At 42.3% G+C, this 22,365-nt stretch overlaps 1 protein-coding gene across 6 annotated transcripts in view; it reads right to left on the bottom strand.

The window, feature by feature from the left end:
- The window catches only part of dcaf6 (ddb1 and cul4 associated factor 6), a 136,202-nt gene that overhangs the window by 53,157 nt on the left and 60,680 nt on the right, over positions 1-22,365 (bottom strand). For 4 of the 6 annotated variants that reach the window (XM_080203808.1, XM_080203809.1, XM_080203812.1 and 1 more), the window contains 4 exons: positions 16,058-16,117; positions 8,455-8,572; positions 7,564-7,679; positions 4,602-4,977 (listed from right to left, as the gene is read on the bottom strand). In XM_080203808.1, the coding sequence (XP_080059934.1) occupies positions 4,602-4,977; positions 7,564-7,679; positions 8,455-8,572; positions 16,058-16,117 (670 nt within the window). The remainder of the gene's footprint in view (positions 1-4,601; positions 4,978-7,563; positions 7,680-8,454; positions 8,573-16,057; positions 16,118-22,365) is intronic. The other 2 variants (XM_080203810.1, XM_080203813.1) reach the window with 1 other exon arrangement.

Here is a 22,365-nt window from a genome sequence, read left to right as displayed (position 1 = left end):
AGGGATGGATAGCCTACTCCTGCTGCTATTTCTTATGTTCTTATGTAGCAACGGTTTAGGGAGTTGGGTAGAAAGTTAAAAAGCAGGCCCTCTAGGGTTGTAATCTCAGGATTACTCCCTCTGCCACGTGAGGCTGGAAATAGGAAGATAGTACACCTCAACACTTAGCTTAACAGTTGGCGTAGGAGGGAGGGCTTCAGATATCTGTAGCATTGGGATCTCTTCTGGGACAGGTGGAGCCTTTACAAGAAGGAAGCGTTACACCTAAACAGGAGGGGCATTAATATTCTGGCTGGGATGTTTGCTAGTGTCACATGGGAGATTTAACCTAGTTTGGCAAGGGGTGAGAACCAAAGCAGAGGTGAATTAACTGAAAGAGAATTAGACAGTAGGACCAATAAGACTGAGAGGAAGAGCAGGCAGCGTGTGGTTGCTGATCAAAAAGGGTGTGGTCGACTGAAGTGCATTTATTTCAATGTGAGAAGTGTAACAGGTAACGCAGGTGAATTTACAGCTTGCATTAGTACTTGGAACTATGATGTTGTTGCCATTATAGAGACTTGTTAAGGGAAGGACAGGATTGGCAGCTTGACATTCCAGGACACAGATGCTTCAGGTGAGATAGAGGGGGATGTAAAAGGGGTGGGGGAGTTACACTACTGGAGAATATCACAGCTGTACTGAGGGAGGACACCTCAGAGGGTTCATACAGTGAGGCAATATGGGTAGAGCTCCAGAATAGAAAGGGTATAGTCATAATGTTAGGAGTTTACTATAGGCCTCCCAACAGCCACTGGGAAACAGATGAATAGATATGTATGTAGATTTTGGCACGGTGTAAAAGTAACAGGATTGTTGTGGTGGGTGATTTTACCTTCCACTATATTGACTGGGACCCACTTAGTGCTAGGGACGTGGACGGGGCAGAGTTTGTAAGGAGCATCCAGGAGGGCTTCTTGAAACAGTATATAGATAGTCCAACTAGGGAAGGGGCCATACTGGACCTGGTATTGGGGAATGAGCCTGGCCAGGTGGTCAACATTTCAGTAGAGGAGCAGTTCAGAAACAATGACCACAATTCAATAAGCTCTGTAAGGATGAAGAATAAGTATGGCAAGTTTTGGGAACCTTGGATAATGAGAAATATTGTGAGCCCAGTCAAAAAAAAGGAAGCACTTGTCAAGGCTAGGAGGCTGGGAACACACGAAGCAAGTGTGGAATACAAGTAGAAAGAAACTTAAACAAGGAGTCAGGAGGTCTAAAAAGGGTCATGAAAAGTCATTGGCTAGCAAGATTAAGGAAAATCCCAAGCCTTTTTATAAATATATAAAGAGCAAGCGGGTAGCCAGGAAGAGTGTTGGCCCATTCAAGGAAGGGGAGGGAATCTATGCACGGAGCCAGAGCAAATGGGTGAGGTATTAAATGAATACTTTGCATCATATTCACCAAAGATAAGGACTTGTTGGATGATGAATCTGGGGAAGTGTGTGCAGACAGCTTGGGTCATGTTGAGATCAAAAACGAGATGGTATTGGGGATCTTGAAAAACATTAAGGTAGACAAGTCCCCAGGGCCTGATGGGATATACCCCAGAATACTGAGAGAGGCAAGGGAGGAAATTGCTGGGGCCTTGACAGAAATCTTTGTATCCTCACTGGTGACAGGGGAAGTCCCAGAAGATTGGGGAATAGCCAATGTTGTTCCTTTGTTTAAGGAGGGTAGTAAGGATAACATAGGTAATTACAGGCCAGTGAGCCTTATGTCAGTGGTAGGGAAATTATTAGAGAGGATTCTTCAAGACAGGATTTACTCCCACTTGGAAATGTCAACATATTAGCAAGGGGTAACATGGTTTTGTGAAGGGGAGGTCATGTCTCACCAACTTAATCGAGTTTTTCGAGCAAGTGACAAAGGTGATTGATGAGGGTACGGCAGTGGATGTTGTCTCCATTGACTTCAGTAAAGCCTTTGACAAGGATCCTCATAGCAAATTGGTACAATGGCAGATGGAGTTTAACCTGGACAAATGTGAGGTAATGCATTTTGGAAGGTCTAATACAGATGGGAAACATACAGAAAATGGCAGACCCCTTAAGAGTATTGATAGGCAAAGGGGTCTGGATGTATAGGTACACAGGTCACTGAAATTGGCATCGCAGGTGGAGGAGGTAGTGAAGAAGACATAAGGCATTCTTACCTTTATCGGCCAGGGTACTGAATTTAAAAATTGGCAAGTCATATTGCAGCTTTATAGAACCTCAGTTAGCTTGCACTTGGAATATAATGTTCAATTCTGGTCACCACACTGCCAGCAGGATGTGGAGGCTCTGGAGAGAGTACAGAAAATATTTTCCAGGATGCTGCCTGGTATGGAGGGCATTAGCTATGAGGAGAGGTTGGAGAAACTTGGTTTGTTCTCACGACGGAAGTTGAGGGGTGACCTGATAGATGTCTACAAGATTATAAGGGGCATGGGCAGAGTCGGAAGCTTTTTCCCAGGTGGAAGAGTCAATTATTAGGGGGCATAAGTTTAAAGTTCAAGGGGCAAGGTATAAAGGAGATTTACAAAGCACGTTTTTTTTTACACAGGGAGTGGTGGGTGCCTGGAGCTCGCAGCCAGGGGAGGTAGTGGATGTAGATATGATAGTGACTTTTAAGGGGCATCTGGACAAATACGTGAATAGGATGGGAATAAAGGGATACGGCCCCTGGAAGAATAGGGGAGTTTTTAGTTCAGATGGGCAGCATGGACGTTGCAAGCTTGGAGGGCCGAAGGGCCTGTTCCTGCACTGTAAGTTTCTTTGTTTTTTGATAAGCCAGCAACTACAGACCTAGAAGTTTAACCTCAGTGGTGGGGAAACTTAGAAACTATAATTTGGGAGAAAATTACCAGTCACTTGGAGAAATGTGGATTAATTAAGGGAGGCCAGTATGGATTTTTTAGTAGCAAATTGTATTTAACTGACTTTGAGATTTTTGATGACATAACAGAGATTTGACAAGGATAATGAGGTTGATGTACAGTCAACTCACTTTATTTGTGACCCCTCTATCACAAACTTGTTTATCCATGTAAATGTGTAGGTACACCAAATCACAGTTCACAGCTGGCCCCAAAACCTCACTCTCGTTAATAAGAGAAATCTCTTATTAAACAGTTAGCTTGTTAACTCTCACCTTTCCCAAATAGGTGCAGGCACACAAGTTCACCTTTCATGATTTCACCCTATGTGAATTTTACAAGAATGGAAACGCCCACAACAGCAGGAGTCAACTGTATATGAATTTCCAAAAAGCTGTTTGATAAAACACCGTGCAACAAATTTGTCAGCGAAGTTAAAGTCCACGGGATTAAAGGAACAGTGGCAGCATGGATATGTATAGCTGGCAGCATGGCAGGGAACAGTGGTGGTGAACGGTTGTTTCTTAGACTAGAGGAAAGTATATAGTGGGGTTTGTTAAGGACCATTGCTTTTCTTGATCCATAATAATGATCTAGAGTTGAGTATGCTTGGCACAATTTTAAAATTTGCAGATGACACAAAATTTTGAAGTATTGTGGATCGTGAGAACGATAGAGATAGTCTTCAAGGGGACATGTACAGGTTAGTGGAAATGGCAGACACTTGCTAGATGACATTTAATACAAAGAAGTGATATAATTTGGTAGGAAGAATGAGCAAAGACAATATATAATAAATAATACAATTCTAATGGAGGCCCAAGGACAGGGGTACAAGTGCAAAAATTGTCATAGTTGAGGTGGCAGGTTGAAAAAATCTCTGTTGGAATCCTGGGCTTTATAAAGAGAAACTTAGACTACAAAAACAAGGTGATGAACCTTTTATAAAATTGGTTTGGCCTCAAATGGAGTATTGTGTCCAATTCTGTGCACCACTGTGAAGGCATTAAAGTGGGTGCAGAAAAGATTTGCAAGAATGGTTTCAGAGATGCGGGACTGGAGGATAGACTAGAGAAACTGCAGATTTTCTCCTCCGAGAAGAGAAAGTTCAGAGATGTTCAAAATCATGAGGGGTCTAGAAAGAACAGTTAGGAAGAAAACTTTGCCTTTAGTGGAAGGGTCAAGAACCTGAAGACACCAATTTAAGATGAATCGCAAAGAACCAAAGGCGACATGAGGAAAATCTTCTTTACATTGCAAGTGGTTAGGATCTATTTAACAGAGTGGAGGTAGATTCAAATCATGACTTTCAAGAGAGTGTTGGATCATTATCCAAAGAGAAAATAAAAGGACAACGAAGCAGGGAAGTTGGATGAGCCAGGTTGCTCTTGCAGAGGGCTGGCATGTTCACGGTGAGCCAAATGACCTCATTCTGTGCTGTTACGATTGTTTGATAATGCAAATTTGCAAGCAATGCTGTTGCAATCAAAATGGCACTTTTAGCAATCTGATTTCAACACAGACAATCTTGACTCATACCAATGAAAACTATAAGGGATGGCATTTTAAATTTTGCTTATTTATCTCAATTAAAAACCATTTCTGAATTGTATTAAAGTTGATCCAAATTATTGCTTTAAGTAAACAATTCAGCAGGATGATCATGTTAGTAACTGGTTTAAAGTAGCACATATCTTACCTGTGTCCTGGTGCTGATCTAAACCTTGAAGATGGAACTAAAATAGGATCATCATCACTGTCATCAGTTTCCCGACTGGCAGATATTCTAGAAGGTTCATCCTGATTACTCAACCTTGTTGATTCTGATTGCTGTGTGGGTTCAGTCATTCTATTACAGTTCTCATTATGTTCTGAACTTTGGCAGGTTGTTTCTTCTTGCTGCTGTAAGCTTCCCCCATCTGACCCAGATGAGGCTGACTGGCAGCTAGAATCTATTAACTTGTCCGTGCCCTCTTGTGTTGTCCTTTCTTCTCTATTGGTTTCATCTACCTCCACATGTCTCACTTTGCAAACCCGTTTACCTAATTGTTCAGATAATTCAGCTGCTGAAACATCTGTTTAAAAAAAAGGAAACACAAAGTAACAAATCAAATGTCATTGACAAAACTCAAGTTCATAGGGTCAATTCACAAATGAACTAATCTGAAGTTTAATACGAAATTTTTGATTGCACCATAAGGATCAGGTGAAGGCATCTCCTTTTTTCCACTAATCTATGGTTGAATTACCTATCAAAATTGTACCCTTAGAACTCCAAAAGGCATCTAAGATGGGCAGGTATACTTGCTGATTTGACACAAACTGAAATCTTGGAAAGTAAGTCCTCAAAGATGCAGGCCAGAGCATGAATGAGGAAGAGGGTGGATGGTTAGCTGTAAAGACTCGCATTCTAATCAGTATTCTGTAAACTGTGTGTACCTTTATACATCCTTCTCTGATCAAAACTTTCCACACATGTGATGAAGGAACAGCATTTTCAAAAGCTTGTGGGTTTACTACCAAATGAACTGGTTGGACTTAAACCTGGTGTTGTGAGACTTCTTACTGCATTAGAATCTTGCCAGGAAACCTGTGTTCAGTTGTATTGAACATGGAATCCAGCACCAATGTGGCCCAGAACTTAGTGCATTGTTTAGAGCTATCCTTTTCAGCATGGCTACATTAGTGGAACCTCCCATGATGTAGCATCTCATGATGCAAATATCTCAGCTTCCACTGCAGCACAATTAACATCCACCCACTGTAGCAATGGAAAGAAGCTCAGTGTGCTGTTATGCAATCTTAGCACACTACCATAGAACATAACAGGGCAGTACAGGCCCTTCAGCCCTTGACGTTGCACCAACCAGTGAAACCAATCTAAAGACTATCTAACCTACACTATTCCAATATCATCCATACGTTTGTCCAATGGCCATTTAAATGCCCTTAACGTTGTCGAGTCCACTACTGTTGCAGGCAGGGCATTCCACGCCCTTACTGCTCTAAGTAAAGAACCTACCTCTGACATCTGTCCTATATCTATCACCCCTCAATTTAAAGCTATGTACCCTCGTGCTAGCCATCTCCATCCGAGGAGATGGCTAGCACAAGCATCTCCTCTGATGACCTTATATGCCTCTATTAAGTCACTTCTGAACCTTTTTCTCTCTAACGAAAACAGCCTCAAGTCCCTGAGCATTTCCTCATACGACCTTCCCACCATACCAGACATCATCCTGGCAAATCTACTCTGCACCCTTTCCAATGTTTCCACATCCTTCCTATAATGCAGCGACCAGAACTGAACGCAATACTCCAAGTGCAGCTGCACCAGAGTTTTGTACAGCTGCAACATGACCTCATGGCTCTGAAACTCAATCCCTCTACTAATAAAAGCAAACACATTGTACACCTTCTTAACAACCCTATCAACCCAGGCGCCAACTTTCAGGGACCTCTGCACATGGACACTGAGATCTCTCTGCTCATCCACACTACCAAGTATCTTACCATTAGCCCAGTACCCTGTATTCCTGTTATTCCTTCCAAAGTGAATCACTTCACATTTTTACACATTAAACTCCATTTGCCACCTCTCAGGCCAGCGCTGCAGCTTATCTATGTCCTTCTGTTACCTGCAACATCCTTCCTCACAACTCCACCGATTTTAATGTCATCCGCAAATTTACTAACCCATCCTTCTTTGCCCTCATCCAGGTCATTTATAAAAATGACAAACTGCAGTGGCCCCAAAACAGATCCTTGTGGTACACCACTAGTAACTGAACTCCAGGATGAACATTTCCCATCAACCATAACCGTCTGTCTTATAGCTAACCAATTTCTGATACACCATGGAAGTTCAGCCAGTTGACATCGTGGCTCAATGTGCAAAGAAGCACCCAGACTGTTATAACACTTCTGCAAACATTTTCCAAACATAGCTAGTCTACAGACCTCTATAAAGAGCCCTTTATTCCCTATGCTTTTCTGGTCCTGTCCTGCATGGTCTCTGCGCTCTCTGTCATGCTGAATGTCAAAATGAACCCCAAATAGACCACCCATGTCTGGGGAACAATTGTGTTGGGCAGAAGCCTTAAAGACAGTTAAAAGTACTTTAATCCCCATAGAATTCTACTAATTGAAGTTGTAGAATTGTACCGTCGGCAAGAAAAGTACTGGTGGTGGTGTGGTAGTCCTTTATTGTGCTTAACCTTGCTGTTGAGAGGAAATTGTTTGGTGTGCAAAGCTCTAAAATGGCAGCAACAAATGCCTTCAGTGGATGTTAGTTGCACATGCATCAGTCAGGTCTCTGATGTGATGCATAGTGGAAGTGTTCACAAGCAACCAATAATGTCAGTAATGCCCAAACTTCAAGTACTGCATCATCCAGTCTCACCCCCTAGGATTTTATAGTGTCCATTTATACACACGCAGATTCTGACTGACTTGCTATATATGACCCATTACCCATCTGGGTTTCTTTTTATAGAAAATCTGCATAGTGAATTAGCATTAAGCTACTCAAAAAAGTTCACTCAAAAAGGATTTATTTTTCTTTATCTGAAGATTTATTTTAACTAACAAGATTTCAGTTTTTCTCTTTTCCATACATTCCAAACATTGAAACAGAAAGTTCATAGAGCAGCAAATCTTACTTGAATTAAATATTTCTTCTGAAGGCTCCGCCGGCCTTTGTATTTGCTGCGATTCTTCCCGATTACTTTGCTTGCTTTGAATTCCAGTTCCCCTTGAAGTTGAAGCTGAACTGTTCCTAGCATTTTAATAAAATGAGCTGTCAAAACAGACCAACAAACTAATATTCAGACTACTGTAAGGAGAACCCAACACTCACTGGGATAATTATTCTGCAGTTTTCCAATTTGCTGTACTCTGTTTCTTACAAATTTTACTCATGAATCAACAGCAGTAGAAAGTCTCAAAACGTTAGTCATATGCCAAAGAATATCAAATGCACAATAAAGTTCAAGACTCTCAAAATACTACATCACGCTGATATCCCAAAGGTTCTGGCTACTGCTATGAGAAAACAATCAAAATCCCAAAATTAAGTAGGTGGACATTTACTACTTTAAAATAAATACTTGCTTCAGCAACTGAACAAGAAGAACAGATGAACCTAAAACACATGCCAACTATTCAAGCTATTAACAAGCTATTTCCACTTAGGTATATTTGAAAAACAGGAGTAGATTTCAGTTCGGGTTCTTTTAAAATACCTAAATTTATTATTTTTGCATAAAAATATTTTTAATTGCATTTTAAGATAACAACAACTACAAGTCTAGACTCAAAACATTGGCTCTATTCCCTCTCCACAGATGCTGTCAGACCTGCTGAGAGTTTTCAGCATTTTCTGTTTTTATTTCAAATTCCATCACCCACAGTATTTTGCTTTAACCATTGAAAATACTTGTGTGGTTGCCATTTTTGGGACATACAACAATTAGAAGGTAAACAAAACGATGAGCGTAAACATCAGTAAACTGCCAATACGATTGCTGATGAATGACAAATGCTATGCTTACCACTCATCAGTAAAGTCCAACTTGATTGTGCTAGTAGTGGTTCCTTCTGTACTATAATGCAAACTAAGAACTGGTTCAGCACCCACTGTTCTAAGGCTGGAACTATCAGCAACTGTACCTGCAAAAATGAATATCTCACATAAGAATACTTTACACAGGACTGAAAGAAATTCTAATTGCTTCCGCTGCAGATCAGGATTATAATTTCAGAAAAAACCCACCAGATCAATCTATGATTAAATTAATGAATGGATTTAACAATTTGAACATTGAGCATTAAAATTCTCTTTGCAAACATACTTGCGGAATTACAGTTACAAATTTCAGTCACACTCTGAAAAGTAAAAACAAATCTGTAAAAGGTACAAATACTTAAACAATCATTGAAATTTAACTGCTAGCTGATTTTTAAAAAATCTATTTGTGAATCCAGGCTTTGACTTGTCCAGGTTTCTGAATAGAATTCTCTTGCGCATAAGGAAAATAACTAAGTAAAGCACTCTAATACAGAAACATATTGATGTATATGCTGTGCTGATGCAAATAATGTATCAGTTGAGTTTAATTATTCACTGAAATATTTGTTGCATACCAAAGTGCTAAGTTCCTGGAAACATTGCACAAGTATTCACCCAGGACTGATAAACAAACCCAAGATTATAACTGCTGTTGTCAATGATCTTACTATACATGGTACTGGCAGAAATACCATAATCATCTGAAGTCAGATTTCTAAATGTAAAATTAAATTTCAATGTTTGGTGTGGCCTTTCAAAGCTAAAGCAGGTTTCTTTAATCACTTGCTGCTACAACGAAGCAACAAACTGGCAGTCCTTTCGCACAGTTAGAAAATAGATGAAATGCTTTAATTTAATAAGAAAGTTTAAAAGGAATAAGAATTCATTCCTACATGGTCAGGCTCCTGGCACTGTTAACAGTATTAGCTACCATGTCTGCATTTGCTCTGGAAATTAAACTCTCCTAATGTAATGGATATGGATATTATTCCCAAAAAGCTTTTTCCCTACAGCTCGCAACATAGAATCATGAAATGACAGGAAGCCACCATTTGGCCTTTTGTGCCTGTGTATTTCATCCCAATCTCCTCTTGACTCTTTTGCTAATTACCTTAAAATAGTCCCTCTTGCAGGAAGAAGGCAACAGAAGGCAAGAAGGGGAGATTGAAACACTAGTTGTGTTTTATAACATATGTTTCAGGAAGGGGGGGAGAGGGGGGAAAGAACCAGGAGCTGTTGCCATTATTGAAGAATTATATTTACCCAGGCATTAAGTTGCTAGTTATGATTAAAAACACAAGCCTCCATGAATATCAAATAAATTGTACTTTTAGGTGAATGGCTCAATGGACCCAATACTTACTGGGATGGAAGTTCGGGTCAGAGGTGGGAATTATGGTCCAGAAACATTAAGTACAGGTAACTCTGACATTCTGGGGCCTCTCTCTTCTGGTTCATCACCCAAAAAGCCAGCTTGTGAATAGGCTTAACAACTGTGGGCAAGGGAACTCTGGGATAAGCTTTAACCATGGACCAAGTAGTGATGCTGGGGGCCATTGATGGTGGAATATGAAGCTAGAGTGGTTGGGATCTGGGTAATCAAGGAGTGAGGATGCAGATGGTCAGAAATGCTGACAGATTAGGGACAGGTCAGGGAAGATCTGGGGATTGACAACGATGGGGGAAACGTTTACAGGATAAGCTTGTTGGGCCAAGAGAAATCATTGTTGCTCCTCCTGGCCTGCAAGCACTTCTGTACATCCAGCCCACCTGGTCTCCTTTTATTTGCGAAGTTTCAAGGGTTAAAATGAAGACATACAGTCTCCGTAACTGACCTACCTCCTGAGAGCAGGCTGGTCGCTGTCCTCGTCTTGCCTCTGTGAAAGCGGGATGATTGGGTTGCTGTTTCAAATTAATATATTTACTTCCCATCCAACATAAAATAACTTGTTTTGAGGGGCTAAACTTACCAATGTTTCTGGATGTGCAAATGAAAGGTTCACTTTACATCTAATTTCGTTTGAATTTGCTTCAGTCATTGATACATTCAGGTGAAAAAATACTGCAAAGGTCTTGGAATACTAACTACATTGCTAGTTCAGCATCTTATGAAGTATTCATACAAAAAGAACAAGGTAAATACCGGAAATTGAAAATGCAAATAGAAAATGCTAGAGATATGCTGGAAACCCAAGTGAACATCTGTCATTAATACTTTTGCCTGATGAAAGATTACACGCCAGAAATGCCACACTTTTTTAAACAATGCTGGTGAATCTGTTGTGTTTCCAGTATTTTCATTCATTTCTTTTTATTTTGGCTATTGTGATGCTCTCGGGCCTCATACTCATTATTTTTTATAAACATATTCAAACTTTGCTACCTGTTCTCCATTTTGCATCAGTTCTCTCACATACACCGACCCTGTCTGCAGTAAGTGCAGGTTGCTGGAGGAGCTCCAGCTCAAGGTAGATGAGCTGGCCTCTGAGCTACAGACACTGAGGCTCATCAGGGGGAGAGAGGGTGCCATTGTCAATGGGGTGCAAGTGACATCCACCGCCCCCCTAGACTGGCTAACTCTAAGGGTCAGGAACAAGAGGGGGCTGCTGAAGGGAGGAAGGAGGGCGGGGAGCGGGGGAAGGAGGGCGGGGAGCGGGGGAAGGAGGGCGGGGAGCGGGGGAAGGAGGGCGGGGAGCGGGGGAAGGAGGGCGGGGAGCGGGGGAAGGAGGGCGGGGAGCGGATGCCTCAGCCTCTCAATCTGCATAACAGGTTTGAGGTTCTTGCTTCCAGTCTGGACGAGAACGAGGGAGGTGAGGTTGGTGAGTAAACTGCACACAGTACAGTGATGCAGACGCAGGACATAGGCAAAGAGAAGGTGAAAAGGGATGTAGTAGTAATTGGGGATAGTGGGGTTAAGGGTATTCACACTGTCCTTCGTCACAATGACAAAGTGCACAGAAGGGTGTGTTGTCTGCCTGGTGCTCGGGTCTGGGATGTCGCATCTGGGCTGCAGAGGAACCTGGAATGGGAGGGTGAGAATCCAGTCGTTGTAGTACATGTGGGTGCCAACGACGTAGGCAAAATGCAAACTGAGGATCCGGGGAGGGAGTATGAAAAGTTGGGAATGGAATTAAAAAGTAGAACCGACAAGGTGGTTATCTCTGGGCTACTGCCTGAACCGAGTGCAGACGGGCGTAAGGTTGATAAGATTAAGGAAGTGAATGGGTGGCTCAGGGATTGGTGTGGGAGGAATGGGTTTGAATTTATGGGGCATTGGCATCAGTATTGGGGTAGGTGGGACCTGTTCAGGTGGGATGGGGTTGGTCTGAACCATGCTGGGACCAGAGTCCTGGCGAATCGTGTAAATAGGACTGTAGGTAGGGCTTTAAACTAATTGGGGGGGGGAGAGAGAGGGAGGGTGCGAGGGTAGGTGACATTACGGGGGTTAAAGTTAAGGAGAGGGTACAGGTAAGGGAAGAGGCCGAGGATGTCCCAATAGTAAAGGGAGTAGGGGGCGTGAGTATGGTTGGTGGCGTTCTGGCAAATAGGGTCCAAGTGAAGGCTGGGATGAAGGCACTTTATCTGAATGCACGAAGCATTCGGAATAAAGTGGATGAGCTGGTGGCGCAGATCAGCACAAATGGATATGATCTGGTGGCCATTACAGAGACGTGGCTGCAAGGTGACAGGGACTGGGAGCTGAATGTCCAGGAATATCAAGTGTTTAGGAAGGATAGGCAGGAGGAAAAACGGGGTGGCGTAGCTCTGCTGATGAAGGATAGCATCAGGGTGGTAGCAAGGGATGATATAGGAACCAATGAGCAGAAAGTGGAATCGTTGTGGGTGGAGATTAGGAACAGCAAAGGGAGGAAGACGCTGGTGGGTGTCGTCTATAGGCCCCCAAATAATGATCCAGAGGTGGGGTGGGCTGTTAACGCGCAAATAAGTGCGGCGTGCAGGAATGGAACGGCGATAATTATGGGGGATTTCAATCTACATATTGATTGGTCGACCCATGTTGGACGCGGTGGGCTAGAGGAGGAGTTCTTGGAATGCTGCTGGGATAGTTTCCTTGAGCAGTGTGTGTTGGAGCCGACGAGGGAGTGAGCTATCTTGGATCTGGTGTTATGTAATGAGGCGGGTAGAATTAGGGACCTTGTGGTGAAGGATCCTCTTGGGGAGAGTGATCATTGTATGGTGGAGTTTCTGGTGCAGATGGAGGAGGAGAAAGTGGGTTCCTGGACACGCGTCCTTTGTTTGAATAGAGGGGAGTACGGTAGGATGAGAGAAGAATTGGCGGATGTTGACTGGGGGAGCGCGTTGGAAGGTAGGTCTGCTGAGGAGCAGTGGAGGATCTTTAAGGAAATCTTTCTTGGTGCTCAGCAGAAATTTATTCCGATGGTTAAAAAGGACCGTAGGAGAGGTAATAAGCCGTGGATAACGAAGGAGATGAAGGAAAGTGTTAAATTAAAAGCGGAGGTGTTTAGAGTAGCTAAGAGTAGTGGGCGAGAAGAGGATTGGGAGAGGTTTAATTGTCAACAAAGATTGACAAAGAAGTTGATAAAGAAGGGTAGGAGAAACTATGAAGCTGGGCTAGCGCTTAATATAAAAAAGGATAGCAAGAGTTTTTATAAATATATAAAAAGGAAGAGGCTGGCTAGGGTGAACGTTGGACCCTTAGAGGATGAGAGGGGGGACTTAGTGGTAGGGGATGGGGAAATGACTGAGGCCTTGAATAACTTTTTTGTTTCTGTCTTCACGGAGGAGGACGTGAATAATTTGCCGGGTGTTAGCGATGGAAAGGTGGTAGGACTGGAGGATCTCAATGACATTATTGTTACTAGCGAGGCGGTGCTCGACAGACTGGAGGGACTGATTGTGGACAAGTCCCCAGGACCGGATGGAATGCATCCAAGGGTTCTGAAAGAAATGGCAGTGGTGATAGTGGATGCCTTGGTGGTTATTTTCCAAACGTCGCTGGATTCCGGGGAACTGCCAGAAGATTGGAAAACGGCTAATGTTACGCCGTTGTTTAAGAAGGGCGGCAGGCAAAAGGCAGGGAATTATAGGCCGGTTAGTTTAACATCTGTTGTAGGAAAAATGTTAGAGTCCGTCATCAAGGAGGAAATAGCGAGGCATCTTGAGGGGAATTGCTTGATAGAGCAGACGCAGCACGGTTTCGTTAAGGGGAAGTCATGTCTGACAAATTTATTGGAGTTCTATGAGGATGCATCTAGGGCGGTGGATAGAGGAGAGCCAGTGGATGTGGTCTTTCTAGATTTTCAGAAGGCGTTTGACAAGGTACCTCACAAGAGGTTATTGCAGAAGGGGGCATGGAGTTGGGGGTAGGGCGTTAGCGTGGATAGAGGATTGGTTGTAAAATAGGAGGCAGAGCGTGGGGGTTAATGGGTGCTATTCGGATTGGCGGTTGGTGACTAGTGGAGTGCCCCAGGGGTCGGTGCTGGGGCCTCAGCTATTTACCATTTATATAGATGATCTGGAGGAGGGGACCCGAGTGTATGGTGTCAAAATTTGCTGATGACACCAAGATTGGTGGAACGGCAAATTGCGCGGAGGGTGTGGAGAGTCTGCAGAAGGATCTAGATAGGCTGGGCGAATGGGCCAGGAACTGGCAAATGGAATTTAATGTTGGCAAGTGCGAGGTGGTCCACTTTGGTAGGAATAATGATAGGAAGGGCTATTACTTATGTGGCGAAAAACTGCAGCAGGCAACCTCGGGGTCCTTGTGCATGAGTCGCAAAAACCCAGCCTGCAGGTGCAGCAGGTGGTCAGGAAGGCTAATGGGATGCTGGCCTTCATAGCGAGGGGGATTGAATATAAAAGTAGGGAGGTCTTGCTGCAGCTGTATAGGGCATTGGTGAGGCCGCAGCTGGAGTACTGTGTGCAGTTTTGGGCGCCGCACCTGCGCAAAGATATTTTGGCCTTGGAGGGAGTGCAGAGGAGATTTACTAGGCTGATACCGGAGTTGAGGGGGTTGAGCTATGAGGAGAGGCTGAATAAACTAGGCTTGTACTCGTTAGAGTTTAGAAGAATGAGGGGAGATCTCATTGAGACGTATAAGATGATGAATGGGATGGATAGGATAGAGGTGGAGAGACTCTTCCCGCTCAGAAAGGATAGTAGGACTAGGGGGCACAGCCTCAAGATAAAGGGGGGGGCGGTTTAGAACGGAGTTGAGGAGGAACTTCTTCACTCAAAGGGTGGTGAATCTCTGGAATTCTCTGCCTGTAGAAGTGGTGGAGGCTGCCTCGCTAAATATTTTTTAAGATGCAGGTTGATGGGTTTTTGATAAGCGAGGGGATTAAGGGTTATGGGGAGAGGGTGGGAATGTGGAACTGAGCCACGACAGATCAGCCATGATCTTATTGAATGGCGGGGCAGGCTCGAAGGGCTAGATGGCCTACTCCTATTTCTTATGTTCTTATGTTCTGAGCTGACTCACCTACATTGACTTGGTCACCTTAATGCCTCAAATTTAACTTTCTTCCCCCCCTTATGTTCAATATTTGTCACCCCTCTCAATCCATGTAGCATTCTACAGCTTCGTAACATTCTAGGAATTCTGCAATGCTCCATCTCTGGCTTCTTGCGCATCCTAAAACTTCTTTGGCCTATCATTGATATCCATGTATTCAGATGTCTAGGCCTCAAGCTCTTTGCCTTGCCATTGCCTCTTTTAAGACCCTCCTTAAAACTAACCACTTAGATTAACCTTTCAGTTACCATTCCTAAAATCTGCTTCTCGGGCTTGCTGTTGATATTTGTCAGATTATATCTACGTCAAGCACACAGACATTTTTTACTACATAGGTACTATATAGCTATAATGGTGCTGTTATCTGCAAATACCAAATGCATATTGATATTCCCCTTTTCAAAAGGACCAAAAATCTGTTGAGAAAGCATAATAAGAAGCTTTTATTTAAAATGAGAAAATAAGCTTTTTTGCAACTCATTTGTTTGCATTATAACCATCCCTGGGAAATCAGTGAATAAAAAAAATTGGAGATCAAAAAATGAATAAAGTCCCTTTAAAGTGACTTTTTTTCAACAGGATGAGCATTTAGTGTGACTGGCAAAGAAACATATTGGAATTGTCACACTGATGCAGTCAAGGATCTCTTCTGAAGCTACAGTTAAGACTCATAAGAAGGATAACAGCAGACTAGTTCACTGCATCTGATTCATCCTATTGTTAATGTAGGAGATAATACCAAAAATGGTGCAAAATTAGAGTTCTACATTTAAGTTTTTAAAAGTATGCAAGGGGCTAAGTTTTATAAGATTGCAAGTGTAATGTAAATTTTAAAGCAAAGTCTAATTATATCCAAGTATATGAATCAATTCGTTCCTTCTCGCAGCAGGTAATAAGGAATCAAAACATTGGAAGGGGAATTTATTTGATGTCTACTCAAACAAAATAGATCAGAATGACAGCAATTTGTCAGAAATGAAACTAATAAACCGGTAATGCAGAATAAAAAAAATCTTCAGACAATAGATGAAGTCATGGAGGAGTTAAAGAAGAAATATGTGTTTGTACACATATCTCTTGCTGCACGCACCCTGTTGCTCATCAAGTGACATGGATCCAAGCTGTTTGTTTACCACAGAAGAAGGGGAATCTGAAACAAAAATTAGATTTAAACTTAAAAATTAAATTGCACTTTTGTGACTATCTTTCCCCAAGCAAAATAAAAAAGCCTTAAAGCTCCGAATACCTTTTCTTAAAAATAATAATTTTTGCCAAGGTGAGATATGGCAGACTTTATACTATGACATAATTAATGTAAACTGGACCAATAAAATAATTTGTTTTCTCAGAGGGAAAACAAGTTATTCTATAATGAGGGTTAAATCAATTTCACTTTGCAAATGATTCTACTGTTTGATCTTAAATAATATGTTTATGATTGTGAACAGTCTGTATTTAACCTACTTACAGGTACAAACCTAAAATATAAGCTCAGCTAGAACATCTACATGCACTACAATTAGCCTCAACGCCACTGAAGAGAAGGGAAGAAAATTGACTTTTTTTTCCTGGATGATATTTAATCTTTTGAGTGAAAAATATGCCAATGAGAACAGGATTGTTGCTAACATTCAGCACCCAGGCTCACACATGAAGAATTGACATTTGACAGAGACATTGGAAGGATTGTTAAAAAGATTGGTTTCAAAGAAGATTTCTAAAGGTGGTGAGAGGTAGAAGCTGAAAATTTAGAGGATTCTAGAGATTGGGACTGAGAAACTGAAGGTTCTACTACCATTAACATTAATTTGACTTCCTCAGTAACCTCATATAATCCACCATCAGTTCTGTATTTTTGATACTTTTGTTTATAGACTCCAGTCAAAATTATCTAAACTCCTGATAATCATTTTCCATGCATTTTAGATTATTTCCACTTTTTAAAAAATTGGATAAGTTGCTCAGCTGTACAGGGTGATTCACATGATTCTCTTTTATGTACTTTTTCTTCTAATAATAAAAATAGGTTAACTTCAGACTCAAGTCAAATGATCAATTTGGACATCAAGGTAAAATATCCAAGTTGGTTATGGCTGATTTATACATTCTAGCTAGCTTAAAAACTCAGTGCTAACAGTTTTTGAAAAATTAACCAGGTTCCCCAGTTGGAAAGAATTTTTCAACATTTGAAATGTATAATCTTAGAACTCTGGCATGTGCATCAAGAGGAGCAGCGGTGCCCCTCTCATTCCCTCCAGCAAACCAATCACAATATACTCCAACTAACAACTGCACCAGCTTCTCAATTTCTGGACACTAGCCCTAGTTGCCTACTTCAGGCATTTCCTTCCGAAAAAACGAAACTGAAAAAAAAATTCCAGGTTTCGCACCGACTGACAACATCTCTGTATGGTCAAGCAATGTTTTAATTATTAAGGGCCAATGAGAAGCGATGGATCGGCAATCTGTCACTAAAAATGACATCCAATTCACGCTGGCAGGATCTTCCAGTCCTGTTGATGGCACACCCCTGCGGCAGGTTTGCTGGCAGCAAGAGATGCATTCAACAGGAAACCCTATTGACAGCAGTGGGAGCAGAAGATCCTGCTGCCAGCCAGTGGCAGCTGCCTCCACCAAACATAAGACGCATTTTGCATGCAAAATCCCACCAGCATCAGCAAAAATGATCTTCAAGATTGAATTAATCTTTAAAAAAAAACTAAGATTGAGCAAAATTTTAAAACTGTTAGTTTCTCAAGAACCCAGACACTGATGATATACCACAACTCTTTATAGTCCCTGTTAGATAAAATAGCTCTGTAAAATAACTGGTACCATTAGCTTTGGCTTTAAAAAAATTTTCAACTATTATAAAACTTCTATGTGCGTCCTGGTGTATGACCACAATTTCATTATTCCTAGAAATGTTATTTTAGTTAAATGTATGTTTCAGATGCTTAAATTATTTGATACACGTTACACTCTATAGATAAAGAGATGCTCTGGGCCTGTAAAATTATATTGCAATTTCATTTGCTCAGAATTTTCAACTATACTACAGCATTACAGACTGTCCAGGCCTAATAATCCAAGGAGTGCCTTCATGGAATTTTGTTAGTTTGATTTCACTTAAAAATCAGAAAAGTAACCACAAAGCTATCAATTTGGTTAAAAACTAGCTGATTCACTAATGTCCTTTGGGGAAGGAAAGCTTTCTGGGTTATGCATAACTCCAGTCCCACACAAATGTTGTTCACTCCTAAACATCCTCTGAAGTAGCCTAGCAAGCTATTCAATTGTACAAGGGCAAATATGACAGGAAATAAATCAGTCTTGCCTTGCCAGTGATGCTTCCACATCAAGAATTAATTTTTAAGTAACAAAGAAAGGTGTACAATCTGCAGGACTCAAATTAGCAAAACAATTTTAGCATGATTTCACACTATACTCATAATTTGGGCAAAACAGTTTCATTTTACATCAATATTGCAGTTGTGAAAATGAGACAGATTCTCCAATCTGTAACAGACTGAATGGAGCAGATAGTTTTGTTTTATAGTTAGTCTGAGTCTTAACACCCAACTTGTGTTCTATATATTTAGGGTCAATATGAAACTAACACTGTTATTTCAGCATGTTAAACTTGCAGGCCAAGATTTTGTCTGCTTGCATATTTGGCAACCCACAATGTCCTTCCTGCCAACTGCAATTCATCTTCACGGGCAGAAAAATCACAGATTGATGCTCAAGCAGAAAATCCCAGCCATTGTACGAATGTGCTTCCAAAAACACCAAACGCACTATTTTTCATCAACTCTGAATTGATCATTTAAATTGAATACACTATTGCACAACAGATAAAGCAAATTAAATTGAAGCAAACCCAAAACAAGTATTGCTGGATTCACTCCAAATAAATTCCACAATTAATTCAAATTGAGACAATTTTTGATCGAGGGAGGAATTTTCCAGGCTTTAAAGAAGTGTGTTTGGTGCAACAAAACTGCAGAAAATGACGTTGCGCCATGACCCTGATTGGATTCTGCCCCCTTCTGGCTTTTCCAAAGGTGGATTGGAAGTGCAGCAGGGAGCACATGTAGCCAAAAGGCAATTAAGAATGATTCTGCACGTGGATTCTCTTTCCAACATTGCAGGAGTTCCATACTATATCTGCAACACAGCAGGTAGGATAAGGCAAGTGCACAGGAAAAGGAAATTATTCAGTAAAACTGACAAGCTGTGAAATCTTACTGAAGAGCTCCAGTCACATCCAGATTAGAGATAGCTATTCAAAACATCCCGTCTGTCAAAGTGCATTATCACTGCTTGTAAATCAGTCACCTGCCCAGCATGTCACCCACCTTCTGTTGCACCACCACGTTGCCAGGGTTTTGAGGAGCACAGAAACTGCTTATGCAGCCTCAGGGTCAAGAGATGGGGGCTCCAGCTGCCAAAAATTTGAGCAACAGCAAGAGTAGCACTAGCAGCATCATCAGCTGCCTTTTCTTTTGCCACATGCCCCTCCACTTGGCAAAGCAGATGATCACCAAATCTAGCCAGAAGGAGGTGAGATCCCCAGCACATGTTCAATAGGCAAAGGACCAGCTTTCTCAACATGTCAGAGTATCAGAGCCTCTGGAGACTCAGGTTCCCAAGACAGGTCACTGCATATTCTTGGAATGTGACCATCTTCCCAGTGGATCAGATAGTTTTGCATTGCCTCTGGCCGGCAAGATTGTCTGCTGCTGGAGGACCACATCCCAGCTTATCCACACTATACCTTTCTACCTCTCTGTGCTCTTTTGTCCTGCAAAGAGAGAAAGCAGAGAGGTGAGACTGCTTGTAATGGTTTCCATGCAGAGAAGGAAAAAAAGCAATTTAAGGAGGATCAATGTGAAGCCTGGGGTGTGAGAAAAATAGACAAAGGGCAAGTGTGAGTGTTAGCTGCTCAGATGGGAATAAGAGGTACCTGCACAGAGAGGAATGTGTGGAGCAACAAGATGTGTTGACTTTAAGTGTGCTGTGCAGGAGAATCCTGAGCAACTCAGAGTAGGGAGCTTGACACTTGAAAGTGGTATAGCACTCACTTTTCCCATCCAGCTGAATTCCTCGAATCATTTGGTGCACTGTCTCCAGGTTGGAGACAACACACTCAATTAATTACTTCCTCAACCACCTGCATCCACACCTGCTTTGTTGCAGAGGCAGCCCTGCTCCCATTCTTGATAAAGTTCACCTTGCTGGATCTTCAGGTAAGAACCATAAATCCAGGGGCAGCTTTCCCAGGTGTCCACTCTGTTCCTCAGTGCTGCAGCCTCAACAATTCAAGTGTGACAGAACTTTGTGGAAGCATGTCATAGTCCCTTTAAAACAGAAATCTTTCTTCTGACAAACCAACCACATCATCCCATCTGTTCTCCTTAACTCACCCAAAAGCCTATAACTAGGCTCTAATTTGGTTTGCCCTGTGAAAGAATAATGGGAAAGCCTGCTAATTGGGAGGTCAGTTTTTCAATCCAAAAATGTTCCTACCATTGCACAAGAGACAAAGGCTTCCTCCCACATTTCTCCATTTATTTCAAATACTGCAGACTACTTATAAACAGCATCTTGCTAATGTTGTATCCTGATTCTGCATACACCCTTTGGAATTGCGGTAAATGTAATCAGTTTCTGCAGATAAAAGGTGTACATTCAAGAAAAGGTTTGCCATTGTTTTTTTCCAAGTCCTGCCCTTTTGCAAACCACAAAACTAATTAATTGATTTCAAAAGTGACATGATGAGGTGTTCTCCAACTGGTAGATTATTCTTGAGGTTTTTGATATTGGGTGAGCAAAAAGTGTTTTTTTTATATTGTCAAGTAGTGAGAGACCAATCCTGTGCATCTAGTGCACAGTAATGCCAAGACCCAGTAAAGTATGGAGGTTATCAAATGAACAGTTCAGCCTCACAAGGAGCAAATCTGAGACAGAATTGGTCCAAAATTAAATGAGAGAATTTATCAGTCATTTAGAGTAAACACAAGCAATACCACAGCACTGTGGAAGAAATAGTTGTGCAGGGATGGGGGAAATCAGGCAGATAAATTACCAAAAGAATGCCAGTTTAATATGTGATTACATAAGAACATAAGAAATAGGAGCAGGAGTAGGCCATCTAGCCCTTCGAGCCTGCCCCGCCATTCAATAAGATCATGGCTGATCTGTCGTGGCTCAGTTCCACTTTCCCGCCCTCTCCCCATAACCCTTAATCCCCTCTCTTATCAAAAACCCATCAACCCGCATCTTAAAAATATTTAGCGAGGCAGCCTCCACCACTTCAACGGGCAGAGAATTCCAGAGATTCACCACCCTTTGAGTGAAGAAGTTCCTCCTCAACTCCGTTCTAAACCGCCCCCCTTTTATCTTGAGGCTGTGCCCCCTAGTCCTACTGTCTTTTTTGAGCGGGAAGAGTCTCTCCACCTCTATCCTATCCATCCCATTCATCATCTTATACATCTCAATGAGATCTCCCCTCATTCTTCTAAACTCTAACGAGTACAAGCCCAGTTTATTCAGCCTCTCCTCATAGCTCAACCCCCTCAACTCCGGTATCAGCCTAGTAAACCTCCTCTGCACTCCCTCCAAGGCCAAAATATCTTTGCACAGGTGCGGCGCCCAAAACTGCACACAGTACTCCAGCTGCGGCCTCACCAATGCCCTATACAGCTGCAGCAAGACCTCCCTACTTTTATATTCAATCCCCCTCGCTATGAAGGCCAGCATCCCATTTGCCTTCCTGACCACCTGCTGCACCTGCAAGCTGGGTTTTTGCGACTCATGCACAAGGACCCCGAGGTCCCTCTGCACCGTCACATGCTGCAGTTTTTCGCCCCGTAAGTAATAGTCCTTCCTACCATTCTTCCTACCAAAGTGGACCACCTCACACTTGCCAACATTAAATTCCATTTGCCATTTCCTGGCCCATTCGCCCAGCCTATCTAGATCCTTCTGCAGACTCTCCACACCCTCCGCACAATTTGCCGTTCCCCCAATCTTGGTGTCATCAGCAAATTTCGACACCCTACACTCGGTTCCCTCCTCCAGATCATCTATATAAATGGTAAAAAGCTGAGGCCCCAGCACCGACCCCTGGGGCACCCCACTAGTCACCATCCGCCAATCCGAATAGCACCCGTTGACCCCCACTCTCTGCCTCCTATTTAACAACCAATCCTCTATCCACGCTAACACCCTACCCCCAACTCCATGTCCCTCGACCTTCTGCAATAACCTCTTGTGAGGTACTTTGTCAAACGCCTTCTGAAAATCTAGAAAGACCACATCCACCGGCTCTCCTCTATCCACCGCCCTAGACACATCCTCATAGAACTCCAGTAAATTTGTCAGACACGACTT

This window comes from Carcharhinus amblyrhynchos, chromosome 15 (genome assembly GCF_965287045.1).
Source record: "Carcharhinus amblyrhynchos chromosome 15, sCarAmb.v2.hapA, whole genome shotgun sequence".
Taxonomy (NCBI): domain Eukaryota; kingdom Metazoa; phylum Chordata; class Chondrichthyes; order Carcharhiniformes; family Carcharhinidae; genus Carcharhinus; species Carcharhinus amblyrhynchos.
The sequence above is the reverse complement of the archived record's forward strand: the minus strand, read 5'-3'. Positions and strand labels throughout refer to the sequence as shown.